This window comes from Pimephales promelas, chromosome 2 (assembly GCF_988280905.1).
Source record: "Pimephales promelas chromosome 2, fPimPro1.hap1.1, whole genome shotgun sequence".
Classification (NCBI taxonomy): Eukaryota; Metazoa; Chordata; class Actinopteri; order Cypriniformes; family Leuciscidae; genus Pimephales; species Pimephales promelas.
Genome location: NC_142770.1, coordinates 49,178,138 through 49,201,184, shown reverse-complemented (window position 1 = coordinate 49,201,184; position 23,047 = coordinate 49,178,138). Strand labels below are relative to the sequence as shown.

The following is a 23,047-nucleotide window of genomic DNA, read 5'->3' as shown; positions in this document are numbered from 1 at the left end:
GGGTGGCGACAAGACTGTCTTTTTGAGTGAGCCATTACTTAAATTACCAAACATAGATTAATTTAGGAAAGAAAAGTAGCTGAAACTGAAACTGATTCTCATGTTTGAGAATCTGATCAAATAGGCTACTTCATGCTTTTAAAGCTACTGTTGTCAATTTTTTTTGACCATCAAAACACCTTAAAATGCTCATTTCGAGATCAGGAAAATCTAAATTTTCTCGAGGGGGGCATTTCCCTGAACCCCCCTAACAATATCATTTATGGGACCTGGGTATTGTGCGGCCCTGATATGCAATAATACTGATTTTATGTGTTCTATTGTATTTATTATACTCTATTCTGTAGTCTTGCATATTGTACTAATGCTAGACTAGTAGTCTTTCATGTCACTGTTTATAACACAGAGCGTTCATCCTTTGCTGTGACGCTTAAAAAAATATTTAGGGCATAAATTAAGAGTATGCCCACTTCTCCAGGCACCACTACATCACTGGTTATGCCCTCAAATATTTTGAAAACTCAATAAAAAAAAAAAGGAAAAAAGTTATGCCCTCAAAGATGGAGTCGATGGGGAGGTCACGTGTGACAGTTATTCATATGAGGTTAACTGCAAGACAGAAATTAAAAATAAATTTAAAAAAAACCCCAAAAAAACTGCAAGACAGATATCAAACTTCACTTTAAATAAGATTATTTTCATTCAAACGATGTGCGTGGGCGTTGGCCGTCTGCCAAGGCGTCCTCTCTGCCCTGCCCTGTGACATCATAGTAGCCTCCGCTGCACTTCACTGTCTCTCCGCTTGGTTTCGAACGTCTTTGGAAGAACATTGAATTTGTGTGAAACTTGCACGGTATTATACTTTTATACCTCCAAACATCAAGGAAAGAAGAAGCAGATGACCGACCGTTCTGTGAAACTTGCCGTGAACTGTGTTAATCAGAATAGCTGGACCCTGTCCGACGACGACAAGGTAACTTAAGGGGTTATAATTGCTTTTTTTAGTAACGTTGTTTGATATAGCGTGAAATTTAACTAAGTTAGTGAAAAGTGCCTGAACAAAATCAGTTTTTGTGTGTTTTAGTAATTGTTGGTTTTTATGTGTTTATGTCAGAAGGATTATTTTTGAACCACAACCTTCTAAGTGCTTCTTATATAGATATTTACTGATATACACAACCGGTCAAAAGTTTTATATCGGTAAGATTTTTTAATGTTTTTAAAAGAAGTATCTTCTGCTCACCAAGGCAGCAATTATTTGATAAAAAATACCCAAAAAACAGTAATATTGTGAAATATTATAACAGCGGTCTATGTGAATGTATAGTGAAGTGTAATTTATTCCTGTGATCAAATCTGAATTTACAGCATCATTACTCCAGTCTTTAGTGTGACATGATCCTATAGAAATGATTATAATATGATGCTCAAGAAACATTTATGATTATTATCCATGTTGAAAACAGTTTTTTACATTTTTATTTCAGGATTCTTTGATGAATAGAAAGTTCAAAATAACAGAATTGATCTGAAATGGAAAGCTTTTGTAACATTAATCACTACTATTCAAAAGTTTGGGGTTAGTTAGAATTTATTTTTTATTTTTTTGGGGGGGGGGGGGGAATGGTACACGACTGTTTTCAACATTGAAAATAATAATTTAGGTTTTTTGAGCATAAAATCAGCATATTAGAATGATTTCTGAAGGATCATGTGACACTGAAAACTGATGCGTAATCAGCAACAGTAATGATGTTGAAAATTCAGCTTTCAAATGACATTTTAAAATATATTAAAATAGAAAACAGTCATTTTAAATTGTCATAGTATTTCACAATATTACTGTTTTGTCATTTTTTCATCAAATAAAGCAGCCTTGTGAGCAGAAGAGACTTCATTTAAAAACATAAAAAATCTTACTGATCTAAGACTTTTGACCGGTAGTGTATTTTGCGTTTATAGCTAATCCAAACAACGTAAAACTCGTCACTGCACCCGTAGCAAGACACCAGTCAAATCTGAAATCCATCACACACACACAAACACACACACACACACACACACACACACACACAGACATTCATGTAATTTTTAGATAGATTTGGGCCGCTCAGTTTGAGTTATATTAGTTATATGTTGATTGATGTTGTTCTGTCTCTGTTTCAGTTGAGAATGGCCATCAAACTTCCTGCGATCACTAAAGGTCTGGTGGACAACAGGAACCATCGCCCACAGCTCAGGTGTGTGTGTGTGCTCAGACGTCAGTGTGTGTTAACATAGTAACTCAGCGAGGTGTATATATAAAACATCTAAACAAGATGTAGAAATTATTTTGAAATAAAATAAAACATTAAAAAAATATTCTATTTAATTTGACAAGTAATAAAAATGTTATTTATTTTATGTTATGATAATGTTATATATCTGGTTTTACAGTGTAAACACACAGAGAAAAAAGGAGGAGCTCCTACAGCTGACTCATGGAAAGCAGTGGATCAACCAGCCAATCATGACGCAGGAGTCAGATCCCAGGAGGGACCGTAAAATGGTAAGTACTTGACCGAGCTTTATTTTTAAAGAAACAACAAAAAAAGCATTTAAGGCTTAAGTTATCGAGATAAAAATCAACCCGATTTCAAAGGGGGACCAGATTTGTCAACACAACAGCTTCTCGAACAAGAAAAAATGTAGAATGGCGGTGAAAACACAAACCTGCCAGACATTAAGGGGTTTTATGCAACACTTATCGCTTATTAAGGGATTACTTAAATAAAAAAACAGCATTTATGGGAAATTCTAAGTGTTTATGACGTTACACTTGATTGACATAGTACTCCATTTTAAAGGGATAGTTGATTAGCAGTTGTAAATCATTTATTTATTAAACAGGTACCATATATCTATTTATCTGTTTATTTCTTCATTTTTAATTTCTGCAGGATTTGTCTTCCACGAAGCTGAAGCCGTCAGCTCTCATACCGATGAAGGATTGGGAAGAGCGGCAGCAAAAAAATATGCATCGACAAATGGTATGAGGGAAAACATTTTGAAAAACAGTTTGTGAATAGGCTACTATGAATGATGGCCGTGAATAAAATATAATATTCAAAAGTAAACATGTTAGAAATGTTAGTAACCATAGCTGATATAAATAAGTTTGTTTAATTTGATTTCAGCTGATGCTTATTGTTCTGTCTCTCTCTCTCTTTCTCAGCTGATGAAGGCCAAACCTGCAGTCGATAGCAAGGGCCCCGAAACACTGCCGCTTATTAGAGGCATTCGGACGAAAGTCCAGGTATTTGATTAATTAATATAGTTATATTAGCTATATATATATATATATATATATATAGCTCTATAACAGTACAATTGAATATCTATTTATCTGTTTATTTCTTCATTTTTCATTTCTGCAGGATTCGACCTCCACGAAGCTGAAGCCGTCAGCTCTCTTACCGATGAAGGATTGGGAAGAGCGGCAACAAAAAAATATGCATCGACAAATGGTATGAGGGAAAACATTTTGAAAAACAGTTTGTTCATAGTAGGCCGTGAATAAAATATAATATTCAAAAGTAAACATGTTAGAAATGTTAGTAACCATAGCTGATATAAATAAGTTTGTTTAATTTGATTTCAGCTGATGCTTATTGTTCTGTCTCTCTCTCTTTCTCAGCTGATGAAGGCCAAAGCTGCGGTCGATACCAAAGGCCCCGAAACACTGCCGCATATTACAGGCAATCGGAAGAAAGTCCAGGTATTTGATTAATTCATATAGTTATATTAGCTGTATAATTATATATATATATATATATAGCTCTGTAACAGTACTGTTGCCGATTACAGTGATGTGTTTGAAGTAACGTGGAGTAGATGAAATGCATGATAATAACAGTGTTTGTCTTCAGTTGCAGAAAGAAAGGAAGATCTCTCTCGAAAACCAGCAGAACGAACAGCGAATCCGGATGCTGGAGTCAGATTTCAGGAGGGAACGCTGGGAAGCTGAGTGGGAACAGGTCCAGCAATGGAGAGACCACTGCAGACGGTTTCCCCGAGGAGAGACCAACAAACAGGTATGATCGTAATTCACACTTTATAAAGCGGAGCTAATTTTTTCTTCATTTTCTCGCCTTCATCATGTTTCCAACCCTTCTGTGAAACACAATAGCACACATTTTGGATGCTCACGCTGCTCTTGTTAATGCCTGTGAAAAACAGCATGTCAAGTGGGTTCGAAATTGTTATTTCAAAGCCCTAAATGGTTTAGCTCCTCAGGACTTGAGCGAGATTTATTTTTAAAGAGGCGTTTACAACACAAAAAAACATTGAATATCTATTTATCTGTTTATTTCTTCATGTTTAATTTCTGCAGGTTCTGAAGCCGTCTGCTCTCTTACCGATGAGGGAATGGGAAGAGCGGCAACAAAAAAATATGCATCGACAAATGGTATGAGGGAAAACATTTTGAAAAACAGTTTGTGAATAGGCTACTACGAATGATGGCCGTGAATAAAATATAATATTCAAAAGTAAACATGTTAGAAATGTTAGTAACCATAGCTGATATAAATAAGTTTGTTTAATTTGATTTCAGCTGATGCTTATTGTTCTGTCTCTCTCTCTCTTTCTCAGCTGATGAAGGCCAAACCTGCGGTGGACACCAAGGGCCCCGAAACACTGCCGCTTATTAGAGGCATTCGGACGAAAGTCCAGGTATTTGATTAATTAATATAGTTATATTAGCTATATTATATATATATATATATATATATATATAGCTCTATAACAGTACTATATTACTAGTAATAATTGGCAATAATTGGTAGGTGCCAATTATTTAAACAGATGCCAATTATTTGCAAAGAGCAGTTTCTGTTCATTTTTTTGTCAAACAGTATTTGTATTTAACGTTACTGTCTTTCTGACATTATTATTACCTGTTCAGTAGGAAGGAAGCGCCGGACATCGAACAGGCACAGAAAAACTCTGAAGATGTCAAGTCACATTTATTGGCAAAACCCAGGATCTAAATAGTCTACTGAACACACTATGCAGTTTTCCATTTTTTTGTCAAACAGTATTTGTATTTAATGTTACTGTCTGTCTGACATTATTATTACCTGTTCAGTAGGAAGGAAGCGCCGGACATCGAACAGGCACAGAAAAACTCTGAAGATGTCAAGTCACATTCATTGGGAAAACCCAGGATCTGTCGGGGGCCACTTCTCCTCAGGCCATTGAATACCTACCTACCCACCCACCTACCTACCCACCTACCCACCCACTCACCCACCTACCCACCCACCCACCCACCTACCTACCTACCTACCTACCTACCCACCTACCCACCTACCCACCCACCTACCCACGGGTTCGGGTAGGTGGGTGGGTGGTTAGGTAGGTAGGTGGGTGGGTGGGTAGGAGGGTGGGTTGGTGGGTGGATATTGGGTAGGTGGGTGGGTTCGGGTAGTTGGGTGGGTGGTTAGGTAGGTGGGTTGGTGGTTAGGTAGGTGGGTAGGTAGGTAGGTGGGTAGGTAGGTGGATAGGTAGGTAGGTGGGTAGGTAGGTAGGTAGGTAGGTGGGTGGGTAGGTGGGTGGGTTGGTGGGTAGGTGGGTGGGTGGGTAGGCAGGTGGGTGGCTAGGTAGGTGGGTAGGTAGGTAGGTGGGTGGGTAGGTAGGTGGGTAGGTGGGTGGGTGGGTGGGTGGTTAGGTAGGTGGGTGGGTGGTTAGGTGGGTAGGTAGGTAAGTAGGTAGGTAGGTGGGTGGGTTCGGGTAGGTAGGTAGGTGGGTGGGTGGTTAGGTAGGTGGGTGGGTGGTTAGGTAGGTGGGTAGTTAGGTGGGTAGGTAGGTGGGTAGGTAGGTAGGTGGGTGGGTAGGTAGGTGGGTGGATGGGTGGGTGGGTAGGTGGGTGGGTTGGTGGGTAGGTGGGTGGGTGGGTTGGTGGGTAGGTAGGTAGGTATTCAATGGCGAGACCCAGGCTGTACCGCGCAGATGGACTCCACCCCAGCAGATTCGGAGCGGCTGTGCTGTCGGACAACATCTTTCCAACATCTGTATTGTGAAAAGCTATATATAAATAAATGTGATTTGACTTGACTTGAAATTGTCTCAACACTACTGTGTATTAAAAGCTATCCTAAATAGGTGGGTTTGAAGTTTAGTTTCATCAGCAATTGTGCGAATATCAGGGGGTAGCTTGTTCCAGAGTCTCGGAGCAGCAACTGCAAATGCCTGATCACCCTGTAACAAAGTTCAGGGAAGAAGGAGGCAGGGACCGGATAATATTAAAAAATAAAACTTTACTTAAACAAAATAAACAAACAAATTACCTGCCAGCAGCCCCTCGCGGACGACTGCTGGCTACCGAAAATAAAACATAAATACCGGCCAGCAGCCCGGACGACTGCTAGCTTATCAAATAAAATATAAAATACAAACAAAAGCGAGATATATCCAGCTGCAGACCCGCAGCACCACCAGTTTCAGAACCCCAGCGCCAGAACCGGAAGTGAGGGAGGGGCGGAATTATTATTATTATTGCATTATAGTTATTTTAGCAAGAATGTAAGGACAAAATGGGCCCGAGAGTGAGTTCATCATTAGATTGTAAGTTATATACAAGATTGTTGTGATAAAACACACTCTAAAAAATGATTCGTTGGCCGAACAACCATTACTTACAAAAGTAATTGGATCAAACATAAAAAATTAAGTAGGCCTATTCATAACTTTTCAACGTTTACTTAACATATATAGTTATATGTTACAAACGTATATAGTTATATGTTATAAGTAACAAAAATATAAGTTACTAGGTGCACTTTTTAAATAAAGTGAAAAAAAACATAAGGCATGTCAACTACTACAGTAATTGCGAAAAAATTACATCTAGCATATCATTTTAAGTAGGCTACCATGAGCCACGTGATATGCCATTTCCCGTGATTTCTATCCAGACAAAAATTCTAAGCCATTTTATGAAACACATGTGAAGACGTTGAGAAGAGGTAAGCTTATTTTTTGTACTTAGGCCTACACATGATCATTTATTGCATTTTTGGTAAAGAAATTTACTTTTAACTGAATTTCAGAATTGCTACAAATTTTGCATCAACAAGTAGAAACGTGTAACTTACGAATGTAAACATTTGTAGTCTACATGTTAATGAATGAAATAAGTGTTTTGCACGCGAGCATTTGAAGAGTAGGCTATATTGTGTTTTTTCAAAATAAATGACCATGTTGGCTTATGCACTGTTGTGGCGTTTAATGGCGGAAGATTATGGAAAGCCAAAAGGTTCACATTTCGCCACTTTCCAAACGCGTTTCATTCTCAAAACGCCGGTGTTTACGGCGTTTAAGACGAAAAGACGCTGCAAATTACGGCGTATTGTGGTACAAACGGCGTAAATCACGGCGTTTACAAAGCAAATTCGCCGTCATTTTCGGCGTTTTTTAATCCAGCCTATGACGCCATTTCTGACACCGCAGGCCATCCACATTGCGCCGTCAATTGCGGCGCTTCTGTCTGACAAAGACGGCGTAAAAAGCGGCGTTTTGTATAATATTATAATCAGCCCCGCCCTTTTCTTCAAAGTTCAGCCCATCTAATGAAGTGACGTTTGGTGGAAAGACATATGTAGTAGATTTTCGATCTGAATAGCGATCCGTCTTTAAGGTTCTGTTTTTGGAATGTTATCCTGTCATATTTTATTTCTTCATTGGGCACGAGTAGGCTATCGCTTTTTAAAAAGCACGATAAAGGAAATTTCCTTTATCGTATGTAGATTTATAGTATGATTTTAGTCTCTGTTTACATTCATGTCTGTGAAATACATTAGATTACCCAACAAACCTAACATCTTGAGTAGGGCAGTGGTCTGCGTGCCAGCATACAGTGTCGTCTTGCTCTTAGTGACAGAGGTTCGACTCCCATGTCCGACTCTTTTTTTATCTGCTTCGTTTCTTTTGTATTGGTCTGTTGTATGTCTTTTAAATTTCGGAAGACTACCCGATAGCTGACAACCGATTGAGTAAATGACAGCAGAGGCTGTTTTAAGCCCGCTTACAGTGGCTGTTGATGTGGGTCCCTTTATTGCTGATTATAATGATGTAGATGGGCAGATGCTGCACGATATAGTCCATTTCGTTTTTTAAGATCATAAGACTCTGGAGTTTTAGCAGTTCCCAGGATATACGAAAGGAGGTAGAGCCTTCCTAAACGATACAACTATTAAAACAAGAGATTACGCTCCAGCCCAAGCGCGGACTATACCGCTGCTCTGGACCATCACACAAGATAAGCTCATATTTGCTTAACGGTGAATAATAGGCTATATTTTGAACTACCATGTTCATTGATGTGATATATTATAACGATTATATAACGGGTTTTTTATTTTTATTTTATTTTAGCCTAGGCTACTTTAGGCTATATTATTTTCTCTTAATAACGATTCACATAATAACAAGATTGGGGGCTGCTACTATTTGCTGAAGCTTTTTGAACGGAGAAGTGTGATAGAGTGATAGACTATAGGCTACATTTTATGTGGATTGAAGCTCTTAATTTTGATCTCTCAGAGAGCACGAGATTGATGCATTTAACCTTAAAATGTACCAAATTTTCTAGCAGGGGAGCATGCCACCGAACCCCCCTAGAGGAACAGAGTCCACCCAACATAGTTTTACAAATTTGTTTATATCTTTAAGGTTGCCTTTTTTTCCTGCTGGCTGGGGAACTACCGATGAAAATTAGCTCTTTTAGCTAACTCGGGTACATTTTCATTGTTCTGATGTTGATTAATGTTTACACTGTCCCCCCTTACAAATAAATAAATAAATAAAATGAAGAGAGAGAGGGAGCGTATATGGGTGTAAAATGTGTGTGGTGGCAGTGGGGCTCATTGGGTGCTCAGCACCCCTAAAGCTCGGACCCTAGAAAAACCTCTGAAGTCCACTGAGACCAAGGACGACCTCACCCAACTCCGGCGCGCTGACACGGGCCCGGCCACCATACTGAACTACATTAAGAACATGATCCGGTTTGTTCAGTATTTAAAGACCCACCTGAACTTGGGTGAAGCAGATCTGGACTTCTACAGGAAGTGCCAAGCGTACCTCGACCTCCTCGCTACCATCAGAAAGCCAGTGGCCAAGTCACACAGCAAGGTCACCTGTAAAACAAGGCCAGTTGCTAATCTGCTTTCCATTTGTTTTCTTTAATGACTTCATGTTGATGATACTTCTGTGCTGGCTGTACATCGGGGGTTATGTGATACAGGGGTATACTCTATACAGGTGTGTGTAATCACATTGTTGTCTTGTATGTCATTCTAGGTATGAACGTTTCCAAGAGGGCGAGAAGAGCCGTCATGAGTGCCAGTCCTCCGGAAGGCCAAAAAGGACATGCTGTCCATTTATGGGAGGCTGCTGGAAGGTGACCACGTGGCGTCAGAGGAAAAGACCATGTTCTGCTACTATTGTGAAGCAATCCTGATCCTCGGCCACTTCCAGACACCAGGAGCGGTGGAGGGAGTAACAGTAAGTGTTAAGACAGTTAATTGTAAAATTAATTTGCCATTTAATTGCTGAGATTTTACTCTGTGTTGCCGTTGTTGTTTTTAGCCAGTATTGAGAGTAACCCGGCCTATAAAAACCTCTGGAGGTTTTACGGGCACTTTTCGGCCTTGCTGTCGTCTCTTTACGGCCACAGGGAGGTGTTTCACAGAACATGATGATCCAGGAGGTGCAGGGGCTCGATACTCCACCATGGAGAAGGCACATGTTATAAATGTGAGTGTTTGTCAAATATATATAAATATATATAAAATTCAATAGAATTTTTATGTCTTGGACTATGTTTTGTTTATCTGTTCTGTTCTTAACTGCTTTTGTGTTTTTTGTGTGGGATTAGGTGTCCAGTCTCAAAACCAATAAGGTTTTCGGGAGAGCACAGATTGCGCTGTTGGAGGATGAATACGAGTGGGCACAGCACTTTTTAAAAATGAAAAAATAACCTGCTGGGTGGGGAGACTGCAACTTTTTGGTATTTTACATCAAAACCCAACCCCTGCAAAAACTTGAAGGATACTTCCAGGAGGCTTGGAAGGAGATGCAGCTCCCTTGGGTGCCGACCTTTACTGATATTCAAACCTCCATCGCCAGCCATGTAAGCGTCTTCTCACAGCTGCAGAATGTTTTATCTTACCATATTCCCTTTTGTTTTCCCTCTTTTCGTGGGGGGGGGGGGGGGGGGTGAAACACTTGGTTTCAGTCAATCTTATGTTAATCTTGAGTACCTATAGAGTACTATTGAAGGACTTACCCAACTCTGGTGCTAACTAAAGTTATAAATCAGTCTATAAATGAAAGTACTTTCCTTACAGCTCTGAAAACAGCCATAGTAAAGCCTATACACAAGTCAGGAGATAAGCTCCAGGAGCCTCATTTATAAACGTTGCGTACGCACAAAAGAAGGCGTACGCCGCTCTCTACGCAATAGTTGGTATTTATAAAAAGCAAACTTGACGGTAAAATGTGCGGTCCTTCACGCCAGCTCTGACCCAGGCGTACTCACAAAAACGGGTGAAATGAGAAATGGTGACACCGTCGGCAGGTGGAAAAAACACGTGAAAGTGTGTGAAACTGTAGACGGTTGTGTAAAATAAATTGCATAAATAACACGAAGACTTAACAAAGCAAGTCTTACAATTAACAGCCTACACGAACACCCGTTTGATTGATCTGCAACAGAAATGCAAATTAACACATATTTCCAAAAAAGAAATTAATATGTTCTTCAATAATATTGGCTTATACAATTCATTCTCATAAATAAGATGGTAAACAGAACGAAATAATGTACAAAACTGATATTCTTGCCAATATGTCCATCTAACGAAGCAGATATAGCAATTAGATCGTCAGTCAGATAGATAGATAATTAGAGAGATATATAGATAGATCGATAAATAGATGTATTATTTGTCCACTGGGCAAAGTTGTTTTCATCATAAAAATATCTTCATCAGCTCCGGAATCATGGTATTCATGCATATGCCTTTAGTTTGTTTGTTTTATTTTTGATAAAATAACGTATGACGTGTCTCAACCATTCAGAAAGCTGCAAGAAATTAAATTTGCACTGAACTATTTCCCATTTAGATTTTAACCGACATCCGTAGCTTGTCAGATGCAGAATTAAATGGATGTAAATAAAATGCCCCATCACAATGTGTATAATGACGCACAATGGCTGATCTTGAGCTCTTAGAAGATGTGGCGATTAAATGGAAGGATTTGGAGTGAACGCATCATCATCTTCACAACAAAAGAGTGCGGAAAAAATATATTTTTTTATTGAAGAATTCCCTCATTGTGCAGTTTATTTCAGTTTGGAGTCTTGATTTCGCCCAACTCCTTGGCCCTCTCTGATTGAATTAATGACTAGACGCTCTTTTTGCCTCGACTTTGAAATCCGACCATTTCTTTTTTATTTCGGCCACAGTCCGAGGTTGTGAGGCGACAGCATTTACGGCGTCTGCAACCTTTTGCCACTCAAGTGCCTTTTTGGCATTAGTAATGCCCACACAATTCTCTCCTCTTTTCCACCTCGCCAACGATAACTTCTACTTCACATTGAGTGAAGTTACGTTTTTATTATTTCCTCTCTGTGTTTAACATGATTTCGCAATTGATGAATATTAAAGGGGGGGTTGACTGCGATTTCACTTTTTTCATGTTAAATAGTGTGTAATGTTGCTGTTGGTGCATGAACAGTATCTGCAAAGTTGCAGCGCTGAAAGTTCAGTGTAAGCAGAGATATCGTCCTTTAAAAATCAGGAAGTATATTGTCTACAAAAACGACTGGATTGGGACTACAGCTGGGTTATGGTACGTCACTAACCCACACATTTGCATCAACCCTCCCTCTGAATAAGCAGAAAAGAGCATGGCCATATTTCAGCAGCTCCAGCTCGTCGAGTGTGTTGTTCACGCAGCTGTCAGGTCTTCTGTGTTTCGGCTTCCCACAGACGCTGTACTTCAACAATGGATACAATTAATGTTTGATTATGTTCCTGAAAATGACGATGGTAATCTAGCTCTCTGTGCTGCTCATTTACGGAAGACAGCTTCCAGAATCTCCACGAGTTCAACACCGGATTCAATTGGATTAAATCTTCTCTCAGTGCAAGGCAGCAGAGTGTATCTATAAATAATGTATCATCTCTCTTACGAGCATGCACTGTGGGTGTGCCGCAGGGCTCTATATTAGGGCCCTTGTTGTCTTCACTTTATATTAATGATTTTCCATGTGTGTGTATTAATGCTAAAATGATAATGCATGCTGATGACAAAATGGTGTATATTCATGGTAACACTGTTAAGGATGTTGCTCAAAAGTTAACTGAGGAAATGGAAAAGATTTCTATTTGGCTAAAAAAAAAAAAAAAAATTCATTTAACAAAATCAGTTGAGGGTCAGGAAATTAAAAAGGTAGACCAAATTAAATGTTTAGGAGTCATTCTAGACCCGAATCCAAATTTCAAAAAACATTAAAAAGATTACCAACACGTTAAATTCATATAGCACATTTTAGATATATTAGAAACTCTTTGACCATAGGTGCATCTAATTTACATCTAAATGTGATGATATTTCCACACTTTCGATACTGCATGACGAGTTTTTCACAAGCATGTAAAACAGCATTAAGGCCCCTGGAATCTTTGAATAAAACTTCTCTAACGTTTATGACAACAAATCTCAGTTATTTCATTATTATCATATTCTTAAAAAAAACATAGGATATTAGGTTTGAAAACAATCATATATTCAAATATCTGTCTCTTGTTTAAGATCATAAATAGTACTGCAACCCCTCTGTTAAAAGTTGATCTCACTGAGCTCAGAAATGACACCTCGAGCCACTAGGTCGACTGTTCGGGGCGAGTGCACGATTTCTCGGTGTAAAACAGTTTTCGGCAGCTTAGCTTTCTCATGTGTGGCCATCAAACAGTGGAACAAGTTGCCAACAGAACTGACCACATGTGTAAATCAACACTTTTCCACATCGGGCCAAAAAATGGCTTCTTTTAAAACAAACATGTTCCCAAAATGTATTGTAATTGATGTGTATGTGTGAGTGTATTTGTAAATGAATGCCATATATATTGTTTTTGGGATAAATGGATTATTAATATGTATATCTGTTGACATCAGCCTGCCCAGAGACTACAGGTGGAAATCAGCACAAGTGCTACAACCTGGTAAAATGCATCTCTCCTTTTTAAGGTTAATGTATATTTTGCATTGTCCCTGCTCAAAAATAAATAAATTAAAGAAAATGAAAGACAGTTCAATTCTTTCCAATAATAGAATATTGAAAGAAAAGTACTCTGTTACACTGAGCTGGTTTGGGGAAAATGAAACTTCAGACAGTCACAAACAGGCAGAGAAACTACTCCCAAAGAGTGACTGAACTGAAGGAACTAAATACAGACATGAATTAACCAAACCAGGTGATACAGATGAAGGTGATTAACAAAACACAGGTGACGAAGATGAACTAATGAAGGTAACAGAAAAGTGGCGGGAAAACCAAGGACATGTGACTAAGAATGCAAACAGAAGATCAAAACCAAACCGAATCAAAACGTCACAGATTGTTTATTCCTTATGAATTTCTAATAGTTTCTTTAGCAAGGGGTTATAAACTTTTAATGGCAATGAGCCCTAAACAACACCCTTGTGAGATTCTTTATTTAGCCTTATAATATAATAAAATATAGGCCTAATGTAACCTAAACAACACCCTTGTGAGATGCTTTATTTAGGGTTATAATATAATAAAATATAGGCCTAATGTATAAACAATACCTTTGTGAGATGCTTTATTTAGGGTTATAATATAATAAAATATGCCCATCAACAGTTATTTCCAATCAAACCACTCTTCTTTAAAACATTACGATGTGATTTTCTCGTTGCCTCTCGTATTGAGCTATTTTGTCCGCACACAGGACTCACACACGCTCACTTCATTCTCTTTCTATGAAAGCTGTAAACTGCATTCACCAGTTTTCACTCTACAGAGGTTGACCAGAGCACTGAAATTATTTCTCACTTAACCCTCAGGTGCTCTTCGGTCATCTCTGACCGAAAAATCTTCTGTTTTGAATTTTTAAAAATCGCAGCTTCATCGCAATGTTACGAATCTTGGTGACTTTCATGGCATTGGGTATGTGAACACACAAAAAAATTGAGGTCATGATCCGAGCAGGCTAAGTGGTCGTAAAAAAAAATAGTCACACTTGTGCACTTCTGTCAAAAATGACCGACCATAGGAAATGAATGAGAAATTGACAAAAACACAAAAACTTTGAGAATTTTTGTGTGTACAATCTACAAATCGGCCACAATTCTAAAAAAAAAAGTACACCGCAGGAAAGGGGTCGATATTTATTACCCAGCCCTAATATATATATATATATATAAATATCCGTGGTTAGTCATGGGTCGTGTATGGCATTATTTTTTTTTAATGGCATTAAAAAGGCATTAAATTTCATTTGAAGATACCTGCAGAAACCCTGTAAGTAGATTAACGTCGGTGGACTTGAACTTGAAAACGGTATTGTTTAAATTACTGAAATGACAATATTTGAAAGTTGAGACTTTGTTTCATATCATCAGTAAGCTGCTCTGAACCCTCTCTCGTAATCACTCGGTGAAACGTTAGTCTTTGGCCCGCGATGTATTTTTCACTGCGTGAGTGCATGAGATCATGATGTGTCTGACAGTGACTCGTGAGAGCTGCCTGGCTCGTCGCTTGTCGCACAGTAACTAAAAAAGGCGGGTCTTTGCGAATTCCATGATAATGCATGGAATATAAGGCAAAGTGCCACTAAATAACAAGGCTAATTTGTGGGGGGCGTTGCGTAGTAAGGCTTTAGTAATCAGATGGCTTGCATTATCTGTCCACAGCCAGCCAATCACGGGCCCCCTCCTTGCTCGGGCCCCGGGGCTTCAGCCCCGCCTTGCCCTATGGTTAATGCGGCCGTGAAAATGCCCTGTCTAAAACCAATTAGGCAGAGTGCTTGGTCACTATAGACATAAATAAATATATAAATAGAGAAACTCTATCATTTTTATAAAGGCCAGGCACATTTGTTTTACAAGAAAAAATAAATTAAAATCAAGTAAATATTTTCTTCCTGTAAACCAGGGGCAGGCACATTAGCAGCAATATAACAGTAAACAAAAATATTAAGTGCATTTTGTGAGATACATTCAGTGGTCAATCTGTAGCTAAATAACTTTACTACTCGTGATCCAAAACAAAACGTATTGGCTTCCATGTTATTTGCCGTATTTTCCGCACTTTAAGGCGCACCTTCAATGAATGACCTAGAACATTTTTCATATATAGGGCGCACCGGATTATGAGGCACTTTCTGCAGTCACACGTTTGACTGGGTTTGCGACTTTGCGTTATGCATCAACTAGATGTGCTAAAGGGAATGTAGTGCGCGGCGCCGGAGCTGGTGAGGCGTTTATTAGTGTGAGCGCGCTGGGGCGTGCACGTAACTTTCGCAGTCTGACTCATATATTGCGGCGGCTCGTCAGCAACAGCTGGCTGTTATGAATGAGAGTGAGACGACCCGGTTACTGTGAACGGGAGCGCTTTATGAACGTTCTGTGATGCGCGAGTAGCGCCGGGGACAGTGTGTCTGTTAAAGTCCCCGTGAAATCAAAATTTAACCTATTTACTTTGTTAGCGCATATTACTAGTCTTGTGGTGAACAATTAATACGTGCAAGTGAATATATATTAAAGGGTTAGTTCACCCAAAAATGAAAATTCTGTCAGTATTTACTCACCCTCATGTTGTTCCAACCCCGTAAGACCTTCGTTCATCTTCGGAACACAAATTAAGATATTTAAGATATTAAGATCGCTCCTGCATACAGTCCATAGGCTTCTTGAGGGACTGGCTCTTGCTGTCCTCGAAAAGTAATTGAAGACATCGTTAAAATAGTCCAAGTGACTACAGGGGCTCAATCTTAAGTTTATCAAACGACGAGAACACTTTTGTGCGCAAAAAAACAACAAAAATAACGACTTTATTTCAACTATTCACTTCCTTCTCCATAAGCCTATAGTCCGTTAACGTAGTGTGATTGCGTAGAGCTACGTCACACGTAGGCTCACTATTGGTCGACGCTGGTCATGTGTGTGTGATGCGTGTGACGTACAATAACAGAAGCTTACGCTATTAAACTAGTAACCTGACTCGCGCAGAGGGAGAAATAAACGAATAGTTGAAATAAAGTCGTTATTTTTGTTGTTTTTTTGCGCACAAAAGTGTTCTCGTCGTTTGATAAACTTAAGATTGAGCCCCTGTAGTCACTTGGACTATTTTAACGATGTCTTTTATGACTTTTCGGGGACGGCAAGAGCCAGTCCCTCAAGAAGCCTATGGACTGTATGCAGGAGCGATTTTAATATCTTAAATATCTTAATTCGTTTTCCGAAGATGAACGAAGGTCTTACGGGGTTGGAACAACATGAGGGTGAGTAAATACTGACAGAATTTTCATTTTTGGGTGAACTAACCCTTTAAAAAAATGTTTTACCATAGTAATCTTTAATCAAAATCTGAAAAGTTACTTCCAGTCTGGAACGGTTTCTTTTTCTGATGACGTAGGTTTCACAGTTTGGGTGGGGAAACGCTTAACCGCTCCCCTCAAACCGTTAGTTTGCTATGAGCGAGAGATGGAGAGGAGGAGCGCTAGAGTAAAACCCTGCCCTCTGTTCAATATTCCGTTTCACTTGGAAATACGTCACAGCACTGGAGAAAAATCGTTTGCAACTTCCGGTTCACGGGGACTTTAAGAGTGAGCGCTTGTGAGCGGGAGACACACATAACCTGATTTATACGAGGTTGAACTGGCCATGTGACAAAGCAGGCATAAGATGGACACGAGCGCGAGTTCGCGGCGAATTTAATAACGCGGGGCGTTGTTCACTAATTGGTCCATATATAAGAAGATCCGGATTATAAGGCACACTGTCGTTTTTTGAGGAGATTGAAGGCTTTTAAGTTTGCCTTATAGTGCGGAAAATACGGTAAATCTTACCGAGGCGAGTCAAACTCCGTTTTATTCAACTGTCCGACGTGCTTTCTCTTTAAATGTTCGTGCATCACCGAGGTGCTGCCGTGATAGCAAGGAGTGCTTTGCATGATACAGCTAATCTTTAGGTGTTTTGGTATGTGCAGCTGCTGCATTGGACACTGCCATTTCTGTATGTTATCGCTCAGCAGAGAAGCGAATGCGCATGTGCTCGGTCAAAAAAAAAAACATGTCTGACGACAATTCGACAATGAAATTCATTGTCAACTATTTCTATTATCGATTTTTGTCGACAACGTCGACGAATCGTTGCAGCCCTAATTACACGTAGTTTGTTGCTGTTGAAATGTACATTTTAAATTAATGTGTTTTTTTCGGCCCTGACAAGAAAAATGAAAAATGTTTTCTTACCTAGGCCTTCCGGTGCGCCAAAACCATGTATGGCCAGCCCCGTCCAGGTCTGCTCGGACACACACCGAATGACAAAAATCGTTAAAAAACAACAACATTAACACACATGCACATGAGTCTGTGTATGTACTTACAATTCATGGAGGCGTTTCATGTCCTGTGAAACTCTGTTTCCGCTGACGGCAATGCAGTTCACAATGAAACTGTTGGCTTCTTTCTGAGGCTGCAGCTTCTCAGGCCTGATCTTTACAAAGTAAAGCTCCAAGAACTACAAAAAAGACAAACAAGTTATTAAATGTAAAAGAATGGTGTTAAGAAATCTACTGTTTGCATCAAATTAAAACTTACAGCTTCCTCCTCTTTGCTCAGAGCTGTACACATACTTGAGGCTCTATCCCCTCATACACCCAGCACAACCCTGTGTCCCAGCTCGGTCCTACCCACTCTTCATCCTGGAAAACATTGAAAATGTCGTAGTTCTACTAGAAAGACTTGGGAGAATAAATACTGTAACAATAAATACATTTATTGATAGCCCAGCAAGCAATAAAGTTCTTTGGCGTAGGCCCCGTCCATAGCTCGCAATCCGAGGGCCGGACTCTGCATTTCCTGCCTGAAGACGAAGGCAGGGGCGCAGCCGACCCCCTGGGAGGTATAGGAAGGGACCATCTGGGTGGTGGTGGGGAGGATGGAGGTTTGGCGGTCTACTAATGAAAGAAAGAATGAAATGAAACAATTTCAGAAAAATCTAAAATCACTTTTATTCACAATGTCATGAGTAAAGAAATATATATAGCATAGAAAAAAAAGGATTTGAATAGTGCTTTTCACAGTAGTGCATTTCAGAGATATGGAAAAAATATAGTTAAAAATAATCAAGATGGCATATCCACACTGAGGCTCCGTTTACATGAAGTATCGATGAGATGACACGATTGAGGCTCCATTTACATGAATATCAATGTTGTGACTGTCATAAAACATTGATATTTCATACGCAAGCTCCCAATGAGATGACACGATTGAGGCTCCATTTACATGAATATCAATGTTCTGACTGTCATAAAACATTGACATTTCATACGCAAGCTCCCAATATTGGGTCATAAGGCATCAATACTTCATTGGCAAGCTCAAAGTATTGGGATATTAAAGTAAAATCCTTCACAAATGGAGAAATTCTGAGGGTGAATTCCTCACTGCTCAGATGTCTCCCACTGTTTCAGTATAAGGGAGGCCTGAGGAATGTTTGAAGTCCAGCCCTGCTTGTCCATCCATGCGATGATCTGTGGCTCAGATGGCGGATGCCGACCAAAATGTTCTATAAAGACAAATCATGAGAAGCATTAGCCATTGTGGCGACATGTTCTATCATATTGCACTAATTGTTCCAAATCTTACACATTATTGTTACAAAATATGTATATACGATGCTTACCAAGGACACGCTGTTGCCGCAGCTTGAGCTGCTCGCTGCGCCAGCGGTCATAGCAGTGCCGCTCGTGCTCGCCACAGAGCTGGTGTCTGCGTGCCCTCTTAGGTCGTCGAGAGTGACGGGGCAAGACTGGACCAGCAACTCAAACGCTGTCCGTTCATCCAGCCTCTGCTCTCGGCTTGTGGACACACCAGACCCATGTCTAAAAGATCAATGAATAAACAATAAAGAAATTGCCAATGAATGACTGCTTTGAATTACAAACAATAATCATCTCGTTCATTAGATTTCATTTTGCTTACCGTGTTTTTCCAGCAATCTGTTCGACCAATCGCCGAGCCAGGTAGGCGTCTGCCGGGGTTCTCATTCGATAATGCCTCTTGGCTGTTTCCGGAGTGTGTCCCAACAGCCGAGCCACCGCATTCATCTCCACCTCCGGCAGGTTCTTGGCCGCCGTCTCGAAGGCCATCCTGGCATCACCGCTTGTCACTGGTTCAAGTTTGTATCTAGAACACAGGACAACGTTAGATTGCAAAATAACAAGCAGACAATGTGCACAATTGTGAACTTTAGACTGAGTTAAAAAAGTACACAGATATGCATAATTGGCACTTACTTCGCATGGAGTCTTTTAAGGTCGTTGCAGGAGTTGTGGACTGGCCTCCCGGAGCTAGAAACAAAAAAATGTTCCTCTGCCGTCGGGTCGTCCCCTGACTTCGGACCCCGGAGCATCACCGGCCGAATCTTGTCAAAGTAGAGGTTAAACTACTGGGAAATAGAAATAAATACATTAAAAAAAAACACACACACACACACTCAGTTATAATGTAATTTTGAATACAAACGTACAAGTTCCTGTTCAGGGGTCAGAGGAACTTCGGCGACTTGCGATGCGGCCATTTTGTGCTCTTTCACCGCCACAGAAGAGCCGTTCTCTGTGCGTTTTCTCCCCTGCCATTCCTCGACCTGCAAACACACAGGCGTACACACTCAATGACAGGTCTCACTAATAATCAAAAGCTACACGTGAATTAAAAAGGTTATTAAAATACACTTACGGTCATGTTGCTGACAACGCCGGGCCGCTGAAGGTGTTTGAGCATGACGACCGCCTCCAAGTAGTAGAGGACCAGCAGGCGTTCGTCCTTGTCAAGCTCCTCCCCGGATATGGCATCTGGACCCTGGAGTTTTCCCATCACGGCCAGGAAATCCCCGAGAGCCACATTGAGGATCTCCACACAGTCTCCCGGCTGCTTCTGTTTGCCGTAACTGAGGTACCTGAGAAATAAAACAGGACTGTTGAGCGCACCTGCGTTTCCCGTGTAATAGATGAAAAAGAAGTGATTTTTTAAATACCTTTTTTGTGTCAACTCCTTGTTGACTTTTTTTGACATTCCAGCCCGGATGCCGTCCAGAGGATCCATGAAGTCTCTACAATCCCTGTGCAGGGTTTTGTCCGTGATTTGAAGGCTGGTGGATGTGATGGTGTACTTCATGAACCTTAAAGAGAGAGAAAGAAATGTTTGATACAGCCATATCCGATAATCATCAGTTGACAGTTACAGATGTGTTTGTTCCGTCTCACAGTACTGACCTCTTGAGACTCTTCCAATAGTTGAGCACCGTCTGCTTGGAGAGTTGGGTCTGGCTGAGCACATTGAAGTACTCCCGCATCTTCTCCACCTCCCGAGGCCCGTGATTGCTCAATGAGATCTTCCTCTTCTGGGATGCTGCTCTTTTTCTTTTCAAATCTCAAGGTTTTTTTAATGTGTTTCCTATCAAAATGAAGCTCTTTATGTTCAGTTTACAAATATTTGGTCACATTTTCTCAGTTCTAAGTATTTTAAAACTTATGAGATTTTTTGAGAAATAAGCAGAAAAAGTTTCAGCTGCCATGTTGTAATGGCCTATTGACACCCATTGTATAATACTGCGATCTGATTGGCTGGTTTGAGACACTCAGGAGGTTTATCTGGGACCCATTCTGCAAGAGAAACCACTATTCTTCAAATGATTCTACTGTGCTGATCTGCTGAGAAGATCTGAATTGGAATTTGCTGAAATGGAAGGACAAGCTGAGAAGAGGTAATGAGAACTTTTGATTGGTCGGCTCCTCAACCGTTTCCCAGAGCCGTAGAGATAACACAACCGAGGCTGCAGTTTCAGGACTCAGCATAGTCTCGATGGGACTGACAGGAAGAACGAAAGACTCAGACCTGGCCGATCCCGAACTCCAGACTCGAGAGATGAACTAATCATTTTGTATATCACACACGGCACGGTCCAGCAGACAGCACAGATCAGAGTCAGACACTGACGAGTCAACGGTCTCTGGATAATCCTTAATTCGTTTGTAATTATGAAACGAAAATACAGTTTTTCTGTTTTAGTTTCAAATAGAAAAACCAAATAACCGTTTTTGGTGTCAACAGTAATGTTTTGACAGCTGGTAGCTTTATTATGGTAGCTTCACCCGTGGAAGTTTATAGTCTGAATCTCCCATGCATTTTTGTTTGTTTGCATTTTTTATCCACACTAGTTTTTGTAAGTGTAGACAAAGCTTTCATGCAGGATGTGGGTGCTTGCTGTGAGAAAAAAAATCAATCGATAAACGCATATGGCAAATCAAGTGCATTCAAACTCGCTTCAGCGCGTATTAGGTGAGAGGGGCGCGCACGCGAAGGGGCGTGCGATTTGTCCGCGAGTCAGAATACGGTACAACACCTGTTTTAATAACGAAAAGACTCGTGTTTTTCTTTTACACTACGCTGAACAGTCGGTTAAGTAAGCGAGTGCCAGACAGAAGCAGTGACCGGAAGTGTTCCAGCCTACCACTGACAAACCGGAAATTCAATTTCCGTTGTGGTGCAACTAGCGAATTAGATTTGTGTGGCAGCTGCATGTACAATTATTATTATAACAGTAATAATAATACAAATGAGCTTAAAATAAGCTAGCATGATTAGGATATAGCTAGCATGATTAACATGTGACTAACATCATGCTAGCACGATTGGCAGGTTGCAAGGTTGCGATTAGCATGTTTTTAGCAAGAAGCTACCATGATTAGCAAGTTTTTAGCAAGAAGCTAGCATGATTAGCATGTTGCTAGCATCATGTTAACACAATTAACATGTTGCTAGCATCATGCTAGCATGTTTTTAACAAGAAGCTAGAATGATTAGCATGTTGCTAGCATCGTGCTGTCTTGGTTAGCATGTTGCTAGCATCATGTTTGCACAATTAACATGTTGCTAGCATCATGTTAACACAATTAGCATGTTGCTAACATCATGCTAACACAATTAAAATGTTGCTAGCATCATGCTAGCACAATTATCATGTTGCTAGCATCATGCTAGCATGTTTTTAACAAGAAGCTAGCATGATTAGCATGTTGCTAACATCATGTTAGCACAATTAGCATGTAGCTAACATCATGCTAACATGTTTTTAGCAAGAAGCTAGCATGATTAGCATGTTGCTAAGATCATGCTAGCACAATTCGCATATTGCTAGCATCATGCTAGCACAATTAGCACATAGCTAACATCATGCTAGCATGTTTTTAGCAAGAAGCTAGCATGATTAGCATATTGTTAGCATCATGCTAACATGATTAGTATGTTGCTAGCATCATGTTAGCATGTTTTAGCAAGAACCTAGCATGATTAGCATGTAGCTAACGTCATGTTATCATTCAAAAATTTAGACTGTTCGTGGACAGTGGAATTTCGGGGTTCTGAAGGATGCAAATCGCTCAGGGGGGGCCAGGGATTGACGTAACATTGACGTAACATCGATATTAAATCATTTTTATTCACTTTTGTCAGTCATGACTCCAAAACATAAAACATCATTCCACCTGTAACTTATTTGACGGGACGTGGTCTCATAGGCCGTCAGGGGGACGAATAGGCAGTTCATGGTCACTGGTCGGGGCCCCGCGCTGTCACTTAGATTGGCGGTGGACGCGTAGGCCGTTCGTGGTCACATAGGCGGTCAGGGGGACGAATAGGCAGTTCGTGGTTCACTCTTGCCCCTGGGGGCCCACGAGGTTGTC

At 40.2% G+C, this 23,047-nt stretch overlaps 1 protein-coding gene and 1 pseudogene across 3 annotated transcripts; one reads left to right on the top strand and one right to left on the bottom strand.

The window, feature by feature from the left end:
- Positions 1-847: 847 nt before the first annotated feature.
- LOC148997706 (uncharacterized) lies at positions 848-5,248 on the top strand. 3 transcript variants are annotated; one of them, XM_089119097.1, is made up of 11 exons: positions 848-973; positions 2,167-2,240; positions 2,437-2,548; positions 2,940-3,029; positions 3,215-3,295; positions 3,417-3,506; positions 3,677-3,757; positions 3,909-4,073; positions 4,373-4,447; positions 4,633-4,713; positions 4,949-5,248. In XM_089119097.1, the coding sequence occupies exons 1-11, from the start codon at positions 899-901 to the stop codon at positions 4,988-4,990; spliced, it is 966 nt and encodes a 321-aa protein (XP_088975223.1). In that variant the 5' UTR covers positions 848-898; the 3' UTR covers positions 4,991-5,248. The 3 variants fall into 3 exon arrangements, with proteins under 3 accessions (XP_088975223.1, XP_088975224.1, XP_088975225.1); XM_089119098.1 differs by having other exon boundaries at positions 4,946-5,248; XM_089119099.1 differs by lacking the exons at positions 3,417-3,506; positions 3,677-3,757.
- A 12,301-nt stretch (positions 5,249-17,549) lies between these two features.
- On the bottom strand, positions 17,550-21,987 carry LOC148997705 (uncharacterized; annotated as a pseudogene).
- Positions 21,988-23,047: the final 1,060 nt, after the last annotated feature.